Below are 14,978 nucleotides of genomic sequence, written 5' to 3'. Positions count from 1 at the left end.
GTTGTTTCCACTATCTCAATATATTTTTCTGAAAAGCCACAGTGGAAATTTCTTTCTGCCTCAATCTTAGAAACAGTCGTGCTGCCTCTGTATGGCTATTTGCTTCTCACTTCATGGACAGTGTGAATGGTATTAGGTGCATTCCTCTGCGTGAACCCTGAGAAAGTTTGAAGCCTAGCTCTGTGGCCTAGTTTGAGCAAAAGATGATCATGCATTCTGCATGCTAACAAAATCCTTAACTTCATTTATCTTTTCTGCCTTCATTTTTTTTTAATTGGTCCCACTTGATTCACTATTGATTTTAAATTGTATTTCTTTTTCTGGTAGGTTTTGACCAGCTACTTGACTTTTTTTTCCATAATATGGTAAAATATCTGTAAATAAAATATTAAAATATTGTCAGTTGGTATATCTCAACTTTGTATCCAACTTTATCACTTAGCAAACTAGCACATATTCATGAAAAAAGGGAAAAGTGAAAGTCAGTCACTCAGTTGTGTCTGACTATGATCCCATGGAGTGCAGACTGCCATGCTTCTCCATCCATGGAATTCTCCAAGCAAGAATGCTGGAGAGGGGTGCCATTTCCTTCTCCAGAGGATCTGCCTGCCCTAGGGATTGAACCCAGGGATTGAATCTTCACTGAATCTTCATTGCAGGAAGATTCTTTACCATTTGAACCACCAAGGCTAATTTATTCCCAACTTATTATAAATTCTTGGGATACTTGTTTCCTAATGGTTGTATTCATAGTTCTTATTGTTGTTCAGTTACTCTGTTGTGTCTGTCTCTTTGCGACCCCATGAACTATAGCCAGGCTTCCCTATCCTTCCCCCTCTCCCAGAGCTTGATCAAACTCATGTCCAATGAGTAGGTGATGCCATCCAACCATCTTGTCCTCTGTCATCCCCTTCTTCTTCTGCCTTAAGTCTTTCCTAGCATCAGAGTCTTTTGTAATAAGTCAGCTCTTCACATCAGGTAGCCAAAGTATTGGAGTTTCAGCTTCACCATCAGTCCTTCCAATGAATATTTAGGACTGATTTCCTTTAGTATTGACTGGTCTGATCTCCTTGCTGTCCAGGGGACTCTCAAGAGTCTTCTTCAATACCACAGTGCAAAAGCATCAATCTTTCAGTGCTCAGCCTTCTTTATGGTCTAACTCTTATATCCATACATGAATACTGGAAAAATCATAGCTTTGACTAAACAGACCTTTGTTGGCAAAGTAATGTCTCTGCTTTTTAATATGCTGTCTTGGTTGGTCATAACTTTTCTTTCAAGGAGCAAGTATCTTTTAATTTCACGGCTGCAGTCACCATCTGCAGTGACTTTGGAGTTGAGGAAAGTAAAGCCTATCACTGTTTCCATTGTTTCCCCATCTATTTGCCGTGAAGTGATGGTACAAGATACCATGATTTTCATTTTTTGAATGTTAAGTTTCAAGCCAGCTTTTCACTCTCTTCTTTCACTTTCATCAACAGGCTGTTTAGTTCCTCTTTGCTTTCTGCCATAAGGGTGGTGTCATCTGCACATCTGAGGTTATTGATATTTCTCCTGGCAATCTTGGTTCTAGCTTGTGCTTCATCCAGCCAGGCATTTCGCATGATGTATTCTGCATATAAGTTAAATAAGCAGAGTGACAATATACAGCCTTGATGTACTCCTTTCCCTATTTAGAACCAGTCTGTTGTTCCATGTCCAGTTCTAACTGTTGCTTCCTGACCTGCATACAGATTTCTTAAGAAGCAGGTCAGGTGGTCTGGTATTCCCATCTCTTGAAGAAGAATTTTCCAGTTTGTTGTGGTCCACACAGTCAAAGGCTTTGGCATAGTCAATAAGGCAGAAGTAGATGCTTTTCTGGAACTCTCTTGCTTTTTCGATGATCCAGCAGATGTTGGCAATTTGATCTCTGGTTCCTCTGCCTTTTCTAAATCCAGAAACATCTGGATTTTCTAAAATTCCAGAACATCTGGAATTTCTCAGTTCACATACTATTGAAGCCTGGCTTGGAGAATGTTAAACATTACTCTTTGCTAGCATGTGAGTTGAGTGCAACTGTATGGTAGTTTGAGCATTTTGGGCGTTGCCTTTCTTTGGGATTGGAATGAAAACTGACCTTTTCCAGTCCTGTGGCCACTGCCGAGTTTCCAAATTTGCTGGCATATTGAGTGTAGCACTTTCACAGCATCATCTTTTAGGATTTGAAATAGCTCAACTGGTATTCCTTCACCTCTACTAGCTTTGTTCATAGTGATGCTTCCTAAGGCCCACTTGACTTTGCATTCCAGGATGTCTGGCTCTTGGTGAGTGATCACACCATCCTGATTATCTGGTTCGTGAAGATCTTTTTTGTACAGTTCTTCTGTGTATTCTTGCCACCTCTTCTTAATATCTTCTGCTTCTGTTAGGTCCATACCATTTCTGTCCTTTATTGTGCCCGTCTTTGCATGAAATGTTCCCTTTGAATCTCTAATTTGCTTGAAGAGATCTCTAGTCTTTCCCATTCTATTGTTTTCCTCTATTTCTTTGCATTGATCACTGAGGAAGGCTTTCTTATCTCTCCTTGCTATTCTTTGGAACTCTGCATTCAGATGAGTGTATCTTTCCTTTTTTCCTTTGCCTTTTCACAGCTATTTGTAAGGCCTCCTCAAACAACCATTTTGCCTTTTTGCTTTTCTTTTTCTTGGGAGTGGTTTTGATCACCACCTCCTGTACAATGTTATAAATCTCCATCCATATTTCTTCATGCACTCGGTCTATCAGATCTAATCCCTTGAATCTATTTGTCACTTCCACTGTATAATTGTAAGGCATTTGATTTAGGTCATACCTGAATGGCCTAGTCATTTTCCCTACTTTCTTCAATTTAAGTCCAAATTTAGTAATAAGGAGTTCCTGATCTGGGCCACAGTCAGCTCCTGGTCTTGTTTTTACTGACCATATAGAGCTTCTCCATCTTTGGCTGCAAAGGATATAATCAGTCTGATTTCAGTGTTCACCATCTGGTGATGTCCATGTGTGGAGTCGTCCCTTGTGTTGTTGGAAGAGGGTGTTTGCTAAGACCAGTGCATTCCCTCTGACAAAATGTGGTCCAATGGGGAAGGGAATGGCAAACCACTTCAGCATTCTTGTCTTGAGAGAACCCCATGAACAGTATAGTTCTTATTGCTATTGGCAGTTATTTTGAATATGTGGTCTTTAAAAACCATGCTAGAGGGACTTCTCTGGTGGTCCAGTGATTGAGCTCACCTTCCAGTGCAGGGGACACTGATTCCATTCCCATTTGGGGAACTGTGGTACCACATGCCCCAGGGCAACGAAGCCCGTAAGCCGCAACTAGTGACCCGGAGAGTCACAACTAGAGAGAGGCCTGTCCACCACAACAAAAGATTCCCACATGCAACTAAGATCCAGTGCAGCCAAAAATAAATATTTAAGAAGAAAAAAATTAATAAAAACAGTGCTAGAATGAACATCTTTATACACAAAGCATTTTTCAGGTTGCTTATTTAAATTAGAATTTGTCCTACGTAATAGCATCTGCTGGATATATTGTATCGACACATGTTAAATGTTAACTCAGAAGACCCAAGTGCTGGATATAACAGTGGCCCTTCTCTTGAGCAGGAGTTCCAGAAGAATTACTTCTATAGTTGAAATCTGAGGCTCCAAATGCATGTGCAGTCTAATGGTATTTTTCTTTTGCTTCCTAATTAGCTTCCAGTGCGATTCCAAAGACTTGGAAAGCTGGTGGCTCTGATGGCTCTACTGTGTGGGGACCCACTGAAAGAGGTGGCCGAAGAGGCTGCGGAGGGCATGCACTACCTGCTGCACATCACCCTGAGGCTGAAGTGTAAGGCGCTGCTGGAGGCAGTGAGGCCCTGAGTCAATTCTCCAGCAGAGCACAAAAAGCACCAGGCCTCCTTGTGCACTCATTGCCCGCATTCTAGAAAGACTTTTACCCTGGTTCATAGAGAGAAGGGTACCCCGTCCCTAGGCAAAGATAGAGCCACACTGACTTAATAATGAGAAGGGTAACAGTGGATGAGACCCATCAGTGTCAGCCATGTGCATGACCATGGAGTTGGAGTAGAAAACGTGTGGCCCTGTGGACAAGCTGGGGTAATTAGTTTAGTTGGAAGTAGAAGAAGTTCTTGCCATCCTTTGGGCCTGCCTTTATGTGTTTATCCCAGGAACATTTGCTGAGTCCTTACTCAGATCTAACAGTAACCAGAAAATAAGTGGTCCAATCCTTATGTGGGCTTCACAGGTGGCGTAGTGGTAAAGAATCTGCCTGCCAATGTAGGAGACGCAAGAGACATGGGTTCGATCTCTGGGTCGGGAAGATCCCTTGGTGAAGGAAATGGCAACCCACTCCAGTATTTTTGCCTAGAAAATGCCATGGACAGAGGAGCCTGGTAGGCTATAGTCTGTGGGGTTGCAAAGAGTCGGATACAACTAAGCACACACACAGTCCTTAGATGTAACACACGATCTAGTGGGGGCATCAGAGAATCAGAGTCAGCAAATAACTGTTATAAACATTTGACTGCTATGAAGGAAAGTTACAGAGGCCATGAGTTAAGGATTAAATCTAGTCGTGGGGTTCAGAAATGGCCTCTCTGAAGATAACCTAAAAAGTAACATTTAGTCAGGTGAAGTGGTAAGAAGAGTGTATAAGGCAGAAGGAACAGCATGAGCAAGGACACTCAGCAGGTGTGAGCTTGAGGAGCTTGAATAACAGAGGGCCATGGTGGTCAAGGAGTGAATCACCGATCCCCACAGTTGGAAGAAACTTCAGAAGACATCTAACCCAGACTTCCCCCAGTGTTGAGTCTGAGACCATTCTATCCCTACCAAGCAGTTGCCCTGCCTGGGCTTGCTTATACCGAGGACAACATAGTGCTCTCCTTCCCAAAGCAGCAGTCTCGTTTCTGGGCAGCTCTGAGCATGAGCTTTGTCGGCTGAGACATACAGCCACGGGAACACAGCTGGTGTTTCATTCAGCAAATATTTATGAAGCACTTCTTGTTCGAGGGATGCGTTGGTGAGTAAGACAGGCAAGGTCCCATCCCGCAGAGAGCTTATAGTTGGAGAAACAGTATCCTCAACCGTGGGCTCAAATACTTCCTATAGATCAACCATGGACTCAGATACTTCCTGTAGATCAACCATGGGCTCAGATACTTCTGTAGATCAACTATGGGCTCAGATACTTCCTGTAGATCAACCATGAGCTCAGATACTTTCTAGAGATAAATTTCCAGTGAAGATGAGATAAAACAGGAGGAAAACAAAACACTGTTAGGTCATTTTGGCAGACTCAGTATCAGCAAAACTAGACACATAGTTCTGATTGCAGAATTATCAAACTCAGTACAAAACTGTAAATTTTTGTGGGGACCTAAGGACTTACCTGGTGGCTCAGACGGTAAAGCATCTGCCTACGATGTGGGAGACCCGGGTTCAATCCCTGGGTCGGGAGATCTCCTGGAGAAGGAAATGGCAACTCACTCCAGTATTCTTGCCTGGAAAATCCCATGGATGGAGGAACTTGGTAGGCTACAGTCCATGGGGTCGCAAAGAGTCGGACACGACTGAGCGACTTCACTTTTACTTTACAAGCTTCATCGGAAGACCCCGCGAAAGGCCTAACCAATGGGGAAATAAATGGTTTAACTTGCCTCATTTGTATTTCCAAATCACTCAAAAGCTCTTACAAAGAGCTCTTCTCTTTTCTTTCAGCTCTTTTTTTATATATTGCTCTTCCACAGAAGAGAAGCAAATCAGATTAACACACACTCCTTCCCCCATTTTGGGAGGCGGGGAGTAAAAAGTAAAAATGAGCATTTTTATTCAAGTTAAAAAGACGAGAATAAGACTGGGGATCCACTTCAACCTGAAGATCAACCAGACTTGCAAAATCAAGAAAAAGGAAATAAGTCAGAAAGTATTAATATGTTATATTATTTTCTCAGGTCTCACTTACGACAAGAAAAATCACCAAAGCCTGAAAAGAGCAATGAAAAAATGTCAAGAACTCCTAGAACTCTACAATATTAAGCAGTTCTATAGTTGTCCCTTCAGAATTGCCCAGGTAATCAGAACAGCTAAAATTTTAAAGACAGACAGCTTGAAATGTTGGAGAGGATGGAAAACAACAGAAGTCTCATACGTTTATTCATGAAAATGTGAAATGATAAAACCACTTTGGGAAAAGGTCCGTTCATTTCTTGTAAAACTAAACATACAAGATTGCCCAGAGAATTTGCTTTCTGAACATTTCATAGTTTGGAGATGAGGTGATGGCCGTGACTGTCACTCACTTTGCCCTGTGAGTTTAAGGGATTTCGGTCAGACCGTCAGTAAGGCCAGTATCACTGTGTGGACATTTTTTCAGACCAGCTCTGTGCCTGATTGCCCTCCTAACCCCACCCAACCCCATGCAAATGTAAATCCTTGTCACAAAAAGGGACCTCAGGAGGGTGAATTTGAGGGACTCCCCTGGTGGTCCAAGTGTTAAGACCACCTTCCAATGTAAGGAGTGCAGATTTGATCCCTAGTTGGGGAGGTAAAATCCCACATGCTTTGTGGCCAGAAGATACAAGCAATATTGTAGCAAGTTCAATAAAGACTTACAAGAAAGCTCTAATTTTAAAAAAATGGGTGTAATTGATGCAAATACAACTAATAAAAAACCATACACTTCTTTGTTAATGTAATTATCCAATACTCCACAAACACCAAACATCTTCTTGGTATCAGGGTCTTCCCTGGTGGCTCAGTGGTAAAGAGCCTGCCTGCCAATGCAGGAGACCTGGGTTGGGAAGATCCCCTGCAGAGGAAATGGCAACCCACTCCAGTATTCTTGCCTGGGAAATCCCATGGACAGAGGAGCCTGGCGGGCTACAGACCATGGAGTCACAGAAGAGTCGGACACAACTGAGAGACTGAGCAACAATAGGTGATACAGAAAAAAAGTCTACAGATCTTACTCATATGGTCTAAGGTATCAGGTAAATAATCTTTACATCAGTTTCCTCATTTGTTTATGAGGGTCTATAAAAGTTAGGATAACTCAATTGTTAGGAGAGTCAAATGAGATAGAGTATAGAAAATGCTTTGCTTAGTACCAATCACTTGGGAAATGCTTAGTAGATTATACCTATTACAATTATGTGGAGGACTCGATTCACTGTCATGTACAAACTGTGGAAAATTCTTAAAGAGATGACCAGACCACCTGACCTGCCTCCTGAGAAATCTGTATGCAGGTCAAGAAGCAACAGTTAGAACTGGACATGAACAACAGACTGGTTACAGATCAGGAAAGGAGTATGTCAAGGCTGTATATTGTCACCCTGCTTATTTAAATTATACGCAGAGTACATCATGTGAAATGCCTGGCTGGATGAGACACAAGCTAGAATTAAGATTGCCAGCAGAAATATCAATAACCTCAGATGTGCAGATGACACCACCCTTATGGCAGAAAGTGAAGAAGAACTAAAGAACCTCTTGATGAAGGTGAAAGAGGAGAGTGAAAAAGTTGGCTTAAAACTCAACATTCAGAAAACTAAGATCACAGCATCCGGCCCAATCACTTCATGACAAATAGATGGGGAAACAATGGAAACAGTGACAGATTTTATTTTTGGGGGCTCCAAAATCACTGCAGATGGTGACTGCAGCCATGAAATTAAAAGACGCTTGCTCCTTGGAAGAAAAGTTATGACCAATCTAGACAGTGTACTTAAAAGCAGACACATTTCTTTGCCAACAAATGTTCGTCTAGTCAAAGCCTTGGTTTTTCCAGTAGTTACATATGGATGTGAGAATTGGACTATAAAGAAAGCTGAGTGCTGAAGAAGTGATGCTTTTGAACTGTGGTGTTGGAGAAGACTCTTGAGAATCCCTTGGACTGCAAGGAGATCCAACCAGTCCATCCTAAAGGAAATCAGTCCTGAATATTCATTGGAAGGACTGATGTTGAAGCTGAAACTCCAATACTTTGGCCACCTGATGTGAAGAACTGACTCACTGGAAAAGACCCTGATGCTGGGAAAGATTGAAGGCAGGAGGAGAAGGGGATACAGAGGATGAGATGGTTGGATGGCATCACTGACTCGATGGACCTGAGTTTGAGTGAGTAAGCTCCAGGAGTTGGTGATGAGCAGGGAAGCCTGGTGTGCTACAGTCCGTGGGATCGCAAAGATTTGGACACAACTGAGCGACTGAACTGAACTGAAAGTACAATGAGAAGCAGAATGACACATTATTTTAATAAATCATCTCCAAATTATTTTAGCTAGGCTTGGGTCCCTGTCAGCCATAGAGCATTAGGGCCTTTCCTTAATTCCTATTCCTATAAAAGTATCATGTGTCACTCTTTCCGAGGATCTCAGTAATCAAGGTTTTTTATCTTTGGCCATGATCCACAGCTTGCAGGATCTTGATTCCTCAACCAGGACTCAAACACGTGCTCCCTGCAGTGGAAGCACAGAGTCCTAACCACCCGACTGTCAGGGAAGTCAGTACAAGCTTCTTTCTAAAAGTCAGAGTTGTAACAAACCAGGCACATTCCCTTTGGACACTGGGTTGCTTCCAGTTTTTCACTTCTGTAAACAGTACAGAACTAAAGAGCCCTGAACATCTTTATATGCTTCTCTGATTGTTGACTTAGAATTGTTCCTTGTTCAGGACTCTTCCTGTTAAACCATTCATCTTGAAAGTTCATTTTCCCTAAATCATCTCAGGTCTTTTCCCTAAATCATCTCAGGTCTTCGAAGTTTTTCTCAATTCCAACGAGCTCTACCAGTTTGTAATGGCTACACTGGATGGCCTGAAAAACCTGAAACATCCACACATGCAGCGGTCAGCGGGGGAATTGCTGATAGCATTGGTGAAGACTGCACAGTCCCTGTTTGAGAAGGTAAACTGCTCAGTGGACATTTCCCGAGTTTAAAATGCAGGCAGAGACCTGTCCTCACCTACAGATGCTAAGGTCTCTCCTGCTGTTCGTATTCAGCAGAATACAACTGAGAACAACCACTGAAGGGACCATGGTCAAAGCCTTAGTCTATTTAGTTAATGCTGAAAAATCATGCATTCAACAAGATTATACAACCACTGTGTATGCCACTAGGGATGGCAGGTTTGTTTGTTTTTTTAATCTGAGGTATGGCCCCTATTTTCCAAAAGATTGTAGGTTTTTTTGGAAAATATAATTAACATAGATGAGAATGGTAACTCCAGTTTAGATCCTCATTCGGGTTAGTTAAAGGTACCAAATTTTAAAAATCAAGCCATCAGTGATCCTAGAGGGAGGCTAACTTAGTAAATTTAAAATAAAGAGAATTTATTTTAATGAAATTGATACACAAAGAAATAACAATATGGTTATATCATCTATAAATATGGAAGGACATACTGGAAGAGATAAAATGGATGAAAGTAGTTGTCTCTTGAGTGTGGACCTGGGGAATAGACCAGAGATAGCCTTGAATACCACTGGACTTTTAAAATTGTGTGCATGTTGCACTTTGATAGAAATAAAAATAATTTTAAAATGATGAAAACCCATTTTTTAATCTATTAAAATAGCAAAAATACAAAAAGATCAGTACTATATTGAACGAAGGTGAAATGGGCATTTGTATCTTTTGGGTGCTTTCAGCTGTAAAAAAAAATTGTGAGAAGCTTATACAAAGGGTTTATCACCTCATATATTAAGAAGTCTGGAAGTAGGGTATATTTTTTAGGATCGGTCCAGCAACTCAACAACTTTATGAGAGAGCCAGGGGTTTTTCCATCATTCCCAGTTAACCTGTTCATATACTCATAAGTAAGACAGCCACCACAGTTTCCAACTCTCTGAGTAGGTAAGGCTACCCAACAAAGAAGAGAGAGGTTGCCTCTCTCTTTCTCAGAGAGAAAAATCTTTCCCAGAAGCCCCCAGCTGGTTTTCCTCCATGTTCATTGGCCAGAATGCAATCACATGCCCAACCTCAAACTGTTTCTGGCAGCTGGTGGTAAGAACGGCTATTTCACATAAGGCTACTAAGGACTGCTTTTTGAAAACCTGACATTCTGACAGAGATCTTGAGCCACAAGTCTAGGAGCAGAAAGAGCAGTCCAAGCAGAGAAATGGATCAAGCCCAGTGGCTCTTGTTTGCTTTACCTGAACATGATAAACTTCTGCAGGAGGAAGGCAACTATGACTCCCTGCCATTCTCAGAGCCAGAGTGGGGAAAAACCAGCCTCCTTCCAACTTTTATTAGTTTGTCTTATTATAAAACCAATACATAATCTTTAAGAAAAAATTAGAAAAAATATATAAGCAAAAATGTAAATATCTCATCACTCGAAGACACATTAATATGTTTGGATATATGTTTTTCAAAATCCCTTTATGTGCATATACATTCATACAGGTGTACTTTAAGTAGTTTTGATAATAAACTTTTTGAAAAATAATAAACATTCTATATTAAAAGTCACCCCCAGGACCTCTTCAAAATAACCACAGTATCCTCAGTAACTATCAATGTCCCACAGCAGTAAGGTCTTAAGCGATTTCTTTTCATTCTTCAGGTGCCAGAAATTATGGGAGCTATCTCTGCCCTGCTCTCCACAATCAGCCAGCCTAAGGTTCACCAACAAATCACAAATATTGTGAGTTTGTTTCTGTCCAGGCCCAAGTACACAGATACAGTGATCGACCACCTTCTGTGTCACCCAGTACCGTATGACAGGTAACAGAATCTGGTACAGCCTCTGGATTAAGTAGGAGTGTGTGCTACACCTCTGAGTACTGTGGAACAGGGTTGCCCTCAAAAATCTAAGGATGTTCTTGTTGAAATATTATATAAACAGATGTCTGCAGGGTGAATCAGAACATAATGCTTAAAATAAACAAACTATCCAGAATGAAGAACATTTTACGAGATAATTGGACTGAACTCTTCAAAAAAATTATCTTGAAAGAAAATAATTGTGCAGAAGGCACTGTTCTAGATAAGAAGACACTAAGGTGATGTAACCAAATGCAATAAAGGACTTTGGATTCTGAAAGAAAAGCAAAAACTGTCAAAGAAAATTTTCAAGAGATTTAAATATATATACTAGGTACTAAATTAATGTAACCTTAGATGCGAAATAATAATATGTAGAAAATTTCTTTATTCTTAAGAGACAGATAATTTAAGGGAGATTTAGGGTTGAATGTCATGATATCTGCAATACATTTAAGAAAAATTTGGCCAAAAAATAAATATATATATATAAAATAAAGTATAAATATATATATAATAAAGTATAAATATATATTAAAAATAAAGTATAAATATATATTAAAAATAAAGTATAAATATATACATAAATAAGAATAAGAGAGGAACAAAGAAGAGGCTTTTTTATGACTAGTGGTTTTTAGAGTTGGAGGCAAGGCACCCTGGAAGTTCCAGGAGATGCTTTATGGGGAAGGCAATGAGGCATCTAGGCCCCATCCCACTTTAACCAGAGCAGCCCTTCTATTTATCTGCTTTATATACTGTGATTCTGGATAATTACTATCTTGAAAGAAAGATTTCCTAGCTTTTTCTAAATTGAAGTATTATTGATTTCCAGTATTATGTTAGTTTCAGGTATACAGCAAAGTGATTCAGTGTTTGTATTCACATTTTTTGCTAGATTCTTTTCAGATTCTTTTCCATTGTAGGTTATTACAAGATATTGAATATATTAATAGTTCCTTGTGCTGTACAGCCAGTCCTTGTTGTTTAGCTGTTTTATATATGGTGGTGTGTAACCGTTAATTCCAAACTCCTAATTTATCCCTCATTCCCCACTTTTCCCTTTGGTAACTGGCGTGCTGCACTTGGTTGCAAAGAGTCAGACAGGACTGAGTGACTGAACTGAACTTAACTGAATAATTAGTGATATTGAGCATCTTTTCACGTGCCTGTTGGCCATCTGTATGTCTTCTTTGAAATGTCTATTTAGGTCTTCTGCCCATCTTTGGATTGGATTGTTTGTTTCTATCCTGAGCTATTTGAGCTGTTCATATAATACATTTTGGAAATTAAGCCCTTATCAGTTGCATTGTTTGTAAATATATTCTCCTAGTCTGTAGGTTGTCTTTTTGTTTTGTTTATGGTTTCCTTTGCTATGCAAAATTTTTAGGTTTGATTAGGTCTCATTTGTGTATTTTTGCTTTTATTTCTTTTGCCTTGAGAGACTGATCTAAAAGAATATTGCTACGATTTATGTCAGAAACTGTTTTGCCTATGTTCTCTTCTAGGAGTTTTATGGCCTAGGAGTTTAATGTCTTATATTTAAGTCTTTAAGCCATTTTGAGTTTATTTTTGTGTATGGTGTGAGGGAGTGTTCTAATTTCATTGATTTACATGCAGGTTTCCCAGCACCACTTGCTTCAACTTTAAACTGTTTGAAAATTGTTTCAAAGCTGGTTTCAATGAATGGGTTTCATATAATGTTTTGGTGCAGTGCTAATGTTTTCTGTAAGCTGAAAGTAAGCTTAGTCACTCAGTCGTGTCCGACTCTTTGTGACCCCATGGACTGTAGCCTACCAGGCTCCTCCGTCCATGGAATTTTCCAGGCAAGAGTCATTTCCTTCTCCAGAGGATCTTCCTGACCCTGGGATCAAACCCGGGTCTCCCTCACTGTAGACTGATGCTTTACTGTCTGAGTCGCCAGGGAAGCTGAGCTTAGACGTTTCACCCCACTGCATCAAATAAAAGAGAGCTTTTTTTTTTTTTTTTTACTTTTTTTGCACTTATTTTTTGCAGCATTTATTCCCGGGCCCTAAGTTTTTGTTTCTTCAGTTTCTTCTGGGATATCTTTTTCTTCTGTGCAACCTCCTCTTCTGGTTTAGGAACAATCTGCTCTTTTTCAATAAGGATCATCTCAGTGTGGCAGGGAGAGCTCATGTAGGGTTTGATCCAACCGTGAGCTCTATAAGTCCTGCACCGCATTTTGGGGACTTTGTTCACCTGGATGTGCTCAATGATCAGAGAATCTACATCTAAGCCCTTAAGTTCAGCATTACTCTCTGCATGTTTTGAGCATGTGCAGTAAAAATTCAACACTCTTTTTGGGCCACCAACCCTGCGGCCAGTCCCACTGTTTGGCCTACCAACTCAGCCGTTGTAATGACAGAATGGCACATATTGCTTCTTTAAAGTGACATCCTTCAGATACTTGGTGGCTTTTCAGATATGCATATCCTTTATGGCCTGGGCAGTTTCACGAGTGTCTTAAAGTGAACACGAAGATTTGAACCTCTTCATTTGCATGATTTTATGGGCTTTTCTGGGTTGAGTGAATAGCGCACCATTTTTAGAGGTCACCTCAGGCCACTTACCGGAAAAGGAATAAAGGAGAACTTTTACTCATCCAGAAGAAAAATGAGTTAATACAGATTGTTTAATGGTCTTAATTTTGTGTATTTCTCTGGAACATTGTTTTTAAATCTTTACTACTTGCTTCAGCTTACCTATTAATACACTATATTCTTATGTAAAATATATGATTTGGTATAAAGTATTAGCTATATTCAGTTGATTTAAATGTAATTTTAGCATTATTTTATTTTTTGTGTTTGTTCTAGTTCTTGGAAAACTACTGCTTTAGGTCAAGTGAGAACTGTAGACTCTGTTAGAAATGAAAATGACGTAGGAAACTTAGAGTACAGGGTATGTGATAGGGAATTGTGAGATTGAAAAGATATGTTAGAATCAATTTGTGAATGGTCTTAAAGTCCATGCTGAGGTTGTGGGAACTTGAGTCTATGAAACCTTGGGAGTTACTGTTGTGAAATCAGATAGCAATTCTGAAGAATCGAGCCTCAGAGAGGAAAACCTCTTATAGATTGGATTCCAGACGGATTCTGGGAAGCTCGTGGTCACAGTTGGCCTAGGATTATGCCATTCTCCTGAACCCTCTTCCTCTGGGATTTCTAGGCATCTGACTGAGTTGTGGAGAACTCAGGAGGTTGGGAGTTACTGTTGTGAAATCAGATAGCAATTCTGAAGAATCGAGCCTCAGAGAGGAAAACCTCTTATAGATTGGGTTCCAGACGGATTCTGGGAAGCTCGTGGTCACAGTTGGCCTAGGATATGCCATTCTCCTGAACCCTCTTCCTCTGGGATTTCTAGGCATCTGGCTGAGTTGTGGAGAACTCTGGAGGTGGAGCTGCCCAAAACGACCTGGATTCTCTGGAGACTCCTGAGGAAGCTGCAGAAATGCCATGATTCTGGCACCCAGGAGAAGATGGCTTATGTGGCTGTTGCTGTAAGCCCTTGAGCTTTGCCCCTCCAACTTTAGCCCACCATGGCCCTCCTGGATAATTGGCCCAGCACCATCTGGAGAGTGTTCCTTTTGGTTCCTCTCAAAGTTTGTTTCCCTCATCCATTTATAAATCTACCAGTGTCGCCACCAAGGGATGGATGTTGAGGAGGCTGAGATGAGTGAAGGAGTCAGTATGGTCTCATCTGTTTTAAGCATTCTTCTCCTCATCTTTTAAAAAATGCATATCATCATAGTCAAGAGAGTACAAACATTTCAAAGAATATAGAAGAATATAAAATAGAAACCAAAGGTCCTCCTTTGAAAAATTGTTTTTATTTTTTAATTTTTTTTGGCCACACCTCACAGCATGCAGGATCTTAGTTCTCTGACCAGAGATCAAACACACACCTCCTGCATGAAAGGACAGAGTCTTAACCACTGGACCAACAGGGATGTCTCCCAAAGGTCCACCTTAAGCAGAGGTTGGCAAACTTTTTCCGTAAAGGACCAGAGGGTAAATATTTTAGGTTTTTCAGGTCACATATAGTCTCCAGTCTCCACCACATATTTTTGGATATATTTTTAAATAATCCTTTAAAAATCAGGAAACTATTCTTAGCTCATGGCTATACCATGTCCCTAAAAATGAACTTTCTACAAGTGTTTAT

The 14,978-nt window shown here is 40.4% G+C and overlaps 1 protein-coding gene across 2 annotated transcripts in view; it reads left to right on the top strand.

Annotated features, from left to right (window-relative positions):
* MROH8 (maestro heat like repeat family member 8) overlaps nucleotides 1-14,325 on the top strand; it is a 39,527-nt gene extending 25,202 nt beyond the window's left edge. For both annotated transcript variants that reach the window (XM_065921969.1, XM_065921968.1), the window contains 5 exons: nucleotides 3,718-3,853; nucleotides 5,979-6,097; nucleotides 8,780-8,932; nucleotides 10,594-10,754; nucleotides 14,178-14,325. In XM_065921969.1, the coding sequence (XP_065778041.1) occupies nucleotides 3,718-3,853; nucleotides 5,979-6,097; nucleotides 8,780-8,932; nucleotides 10,594-10,754; nucleotides 14,178-14,325 (717 nt within the window). The remainder of the gene's footprint in view (nucleotides 1-3,717; nucleotides 3,854-5,978; nucleotides 6,098-8,779; nucleotides 8,933-10,593; nucleotides 10,755-14,177) is intronic.
* Nucleotides 14,326-14,978: the final 653 nt, after the last annotated feature.

The sequence above is a fragment of the Muntiacus reevesi genome, chromosome 2 (genome assembly GCF_963930625.1).
Source record: "Muntiacus reevesi chromosome 2, mMunRee1.1, whole genome shotgun sequence".
NCBI classification, from domain to species: domain Eukaryota; kingdom Metazoa; phylum Chordata; class Mammalia; order Artiodactyla; family Cervidae; genus Muntiacus; species Muntiacus reevesi.
The sequence above is the reverse complement of the archived record's forward strand: the minus strand, read 5'-3'. Positions and strand labels throughout refer to the sequence as shown.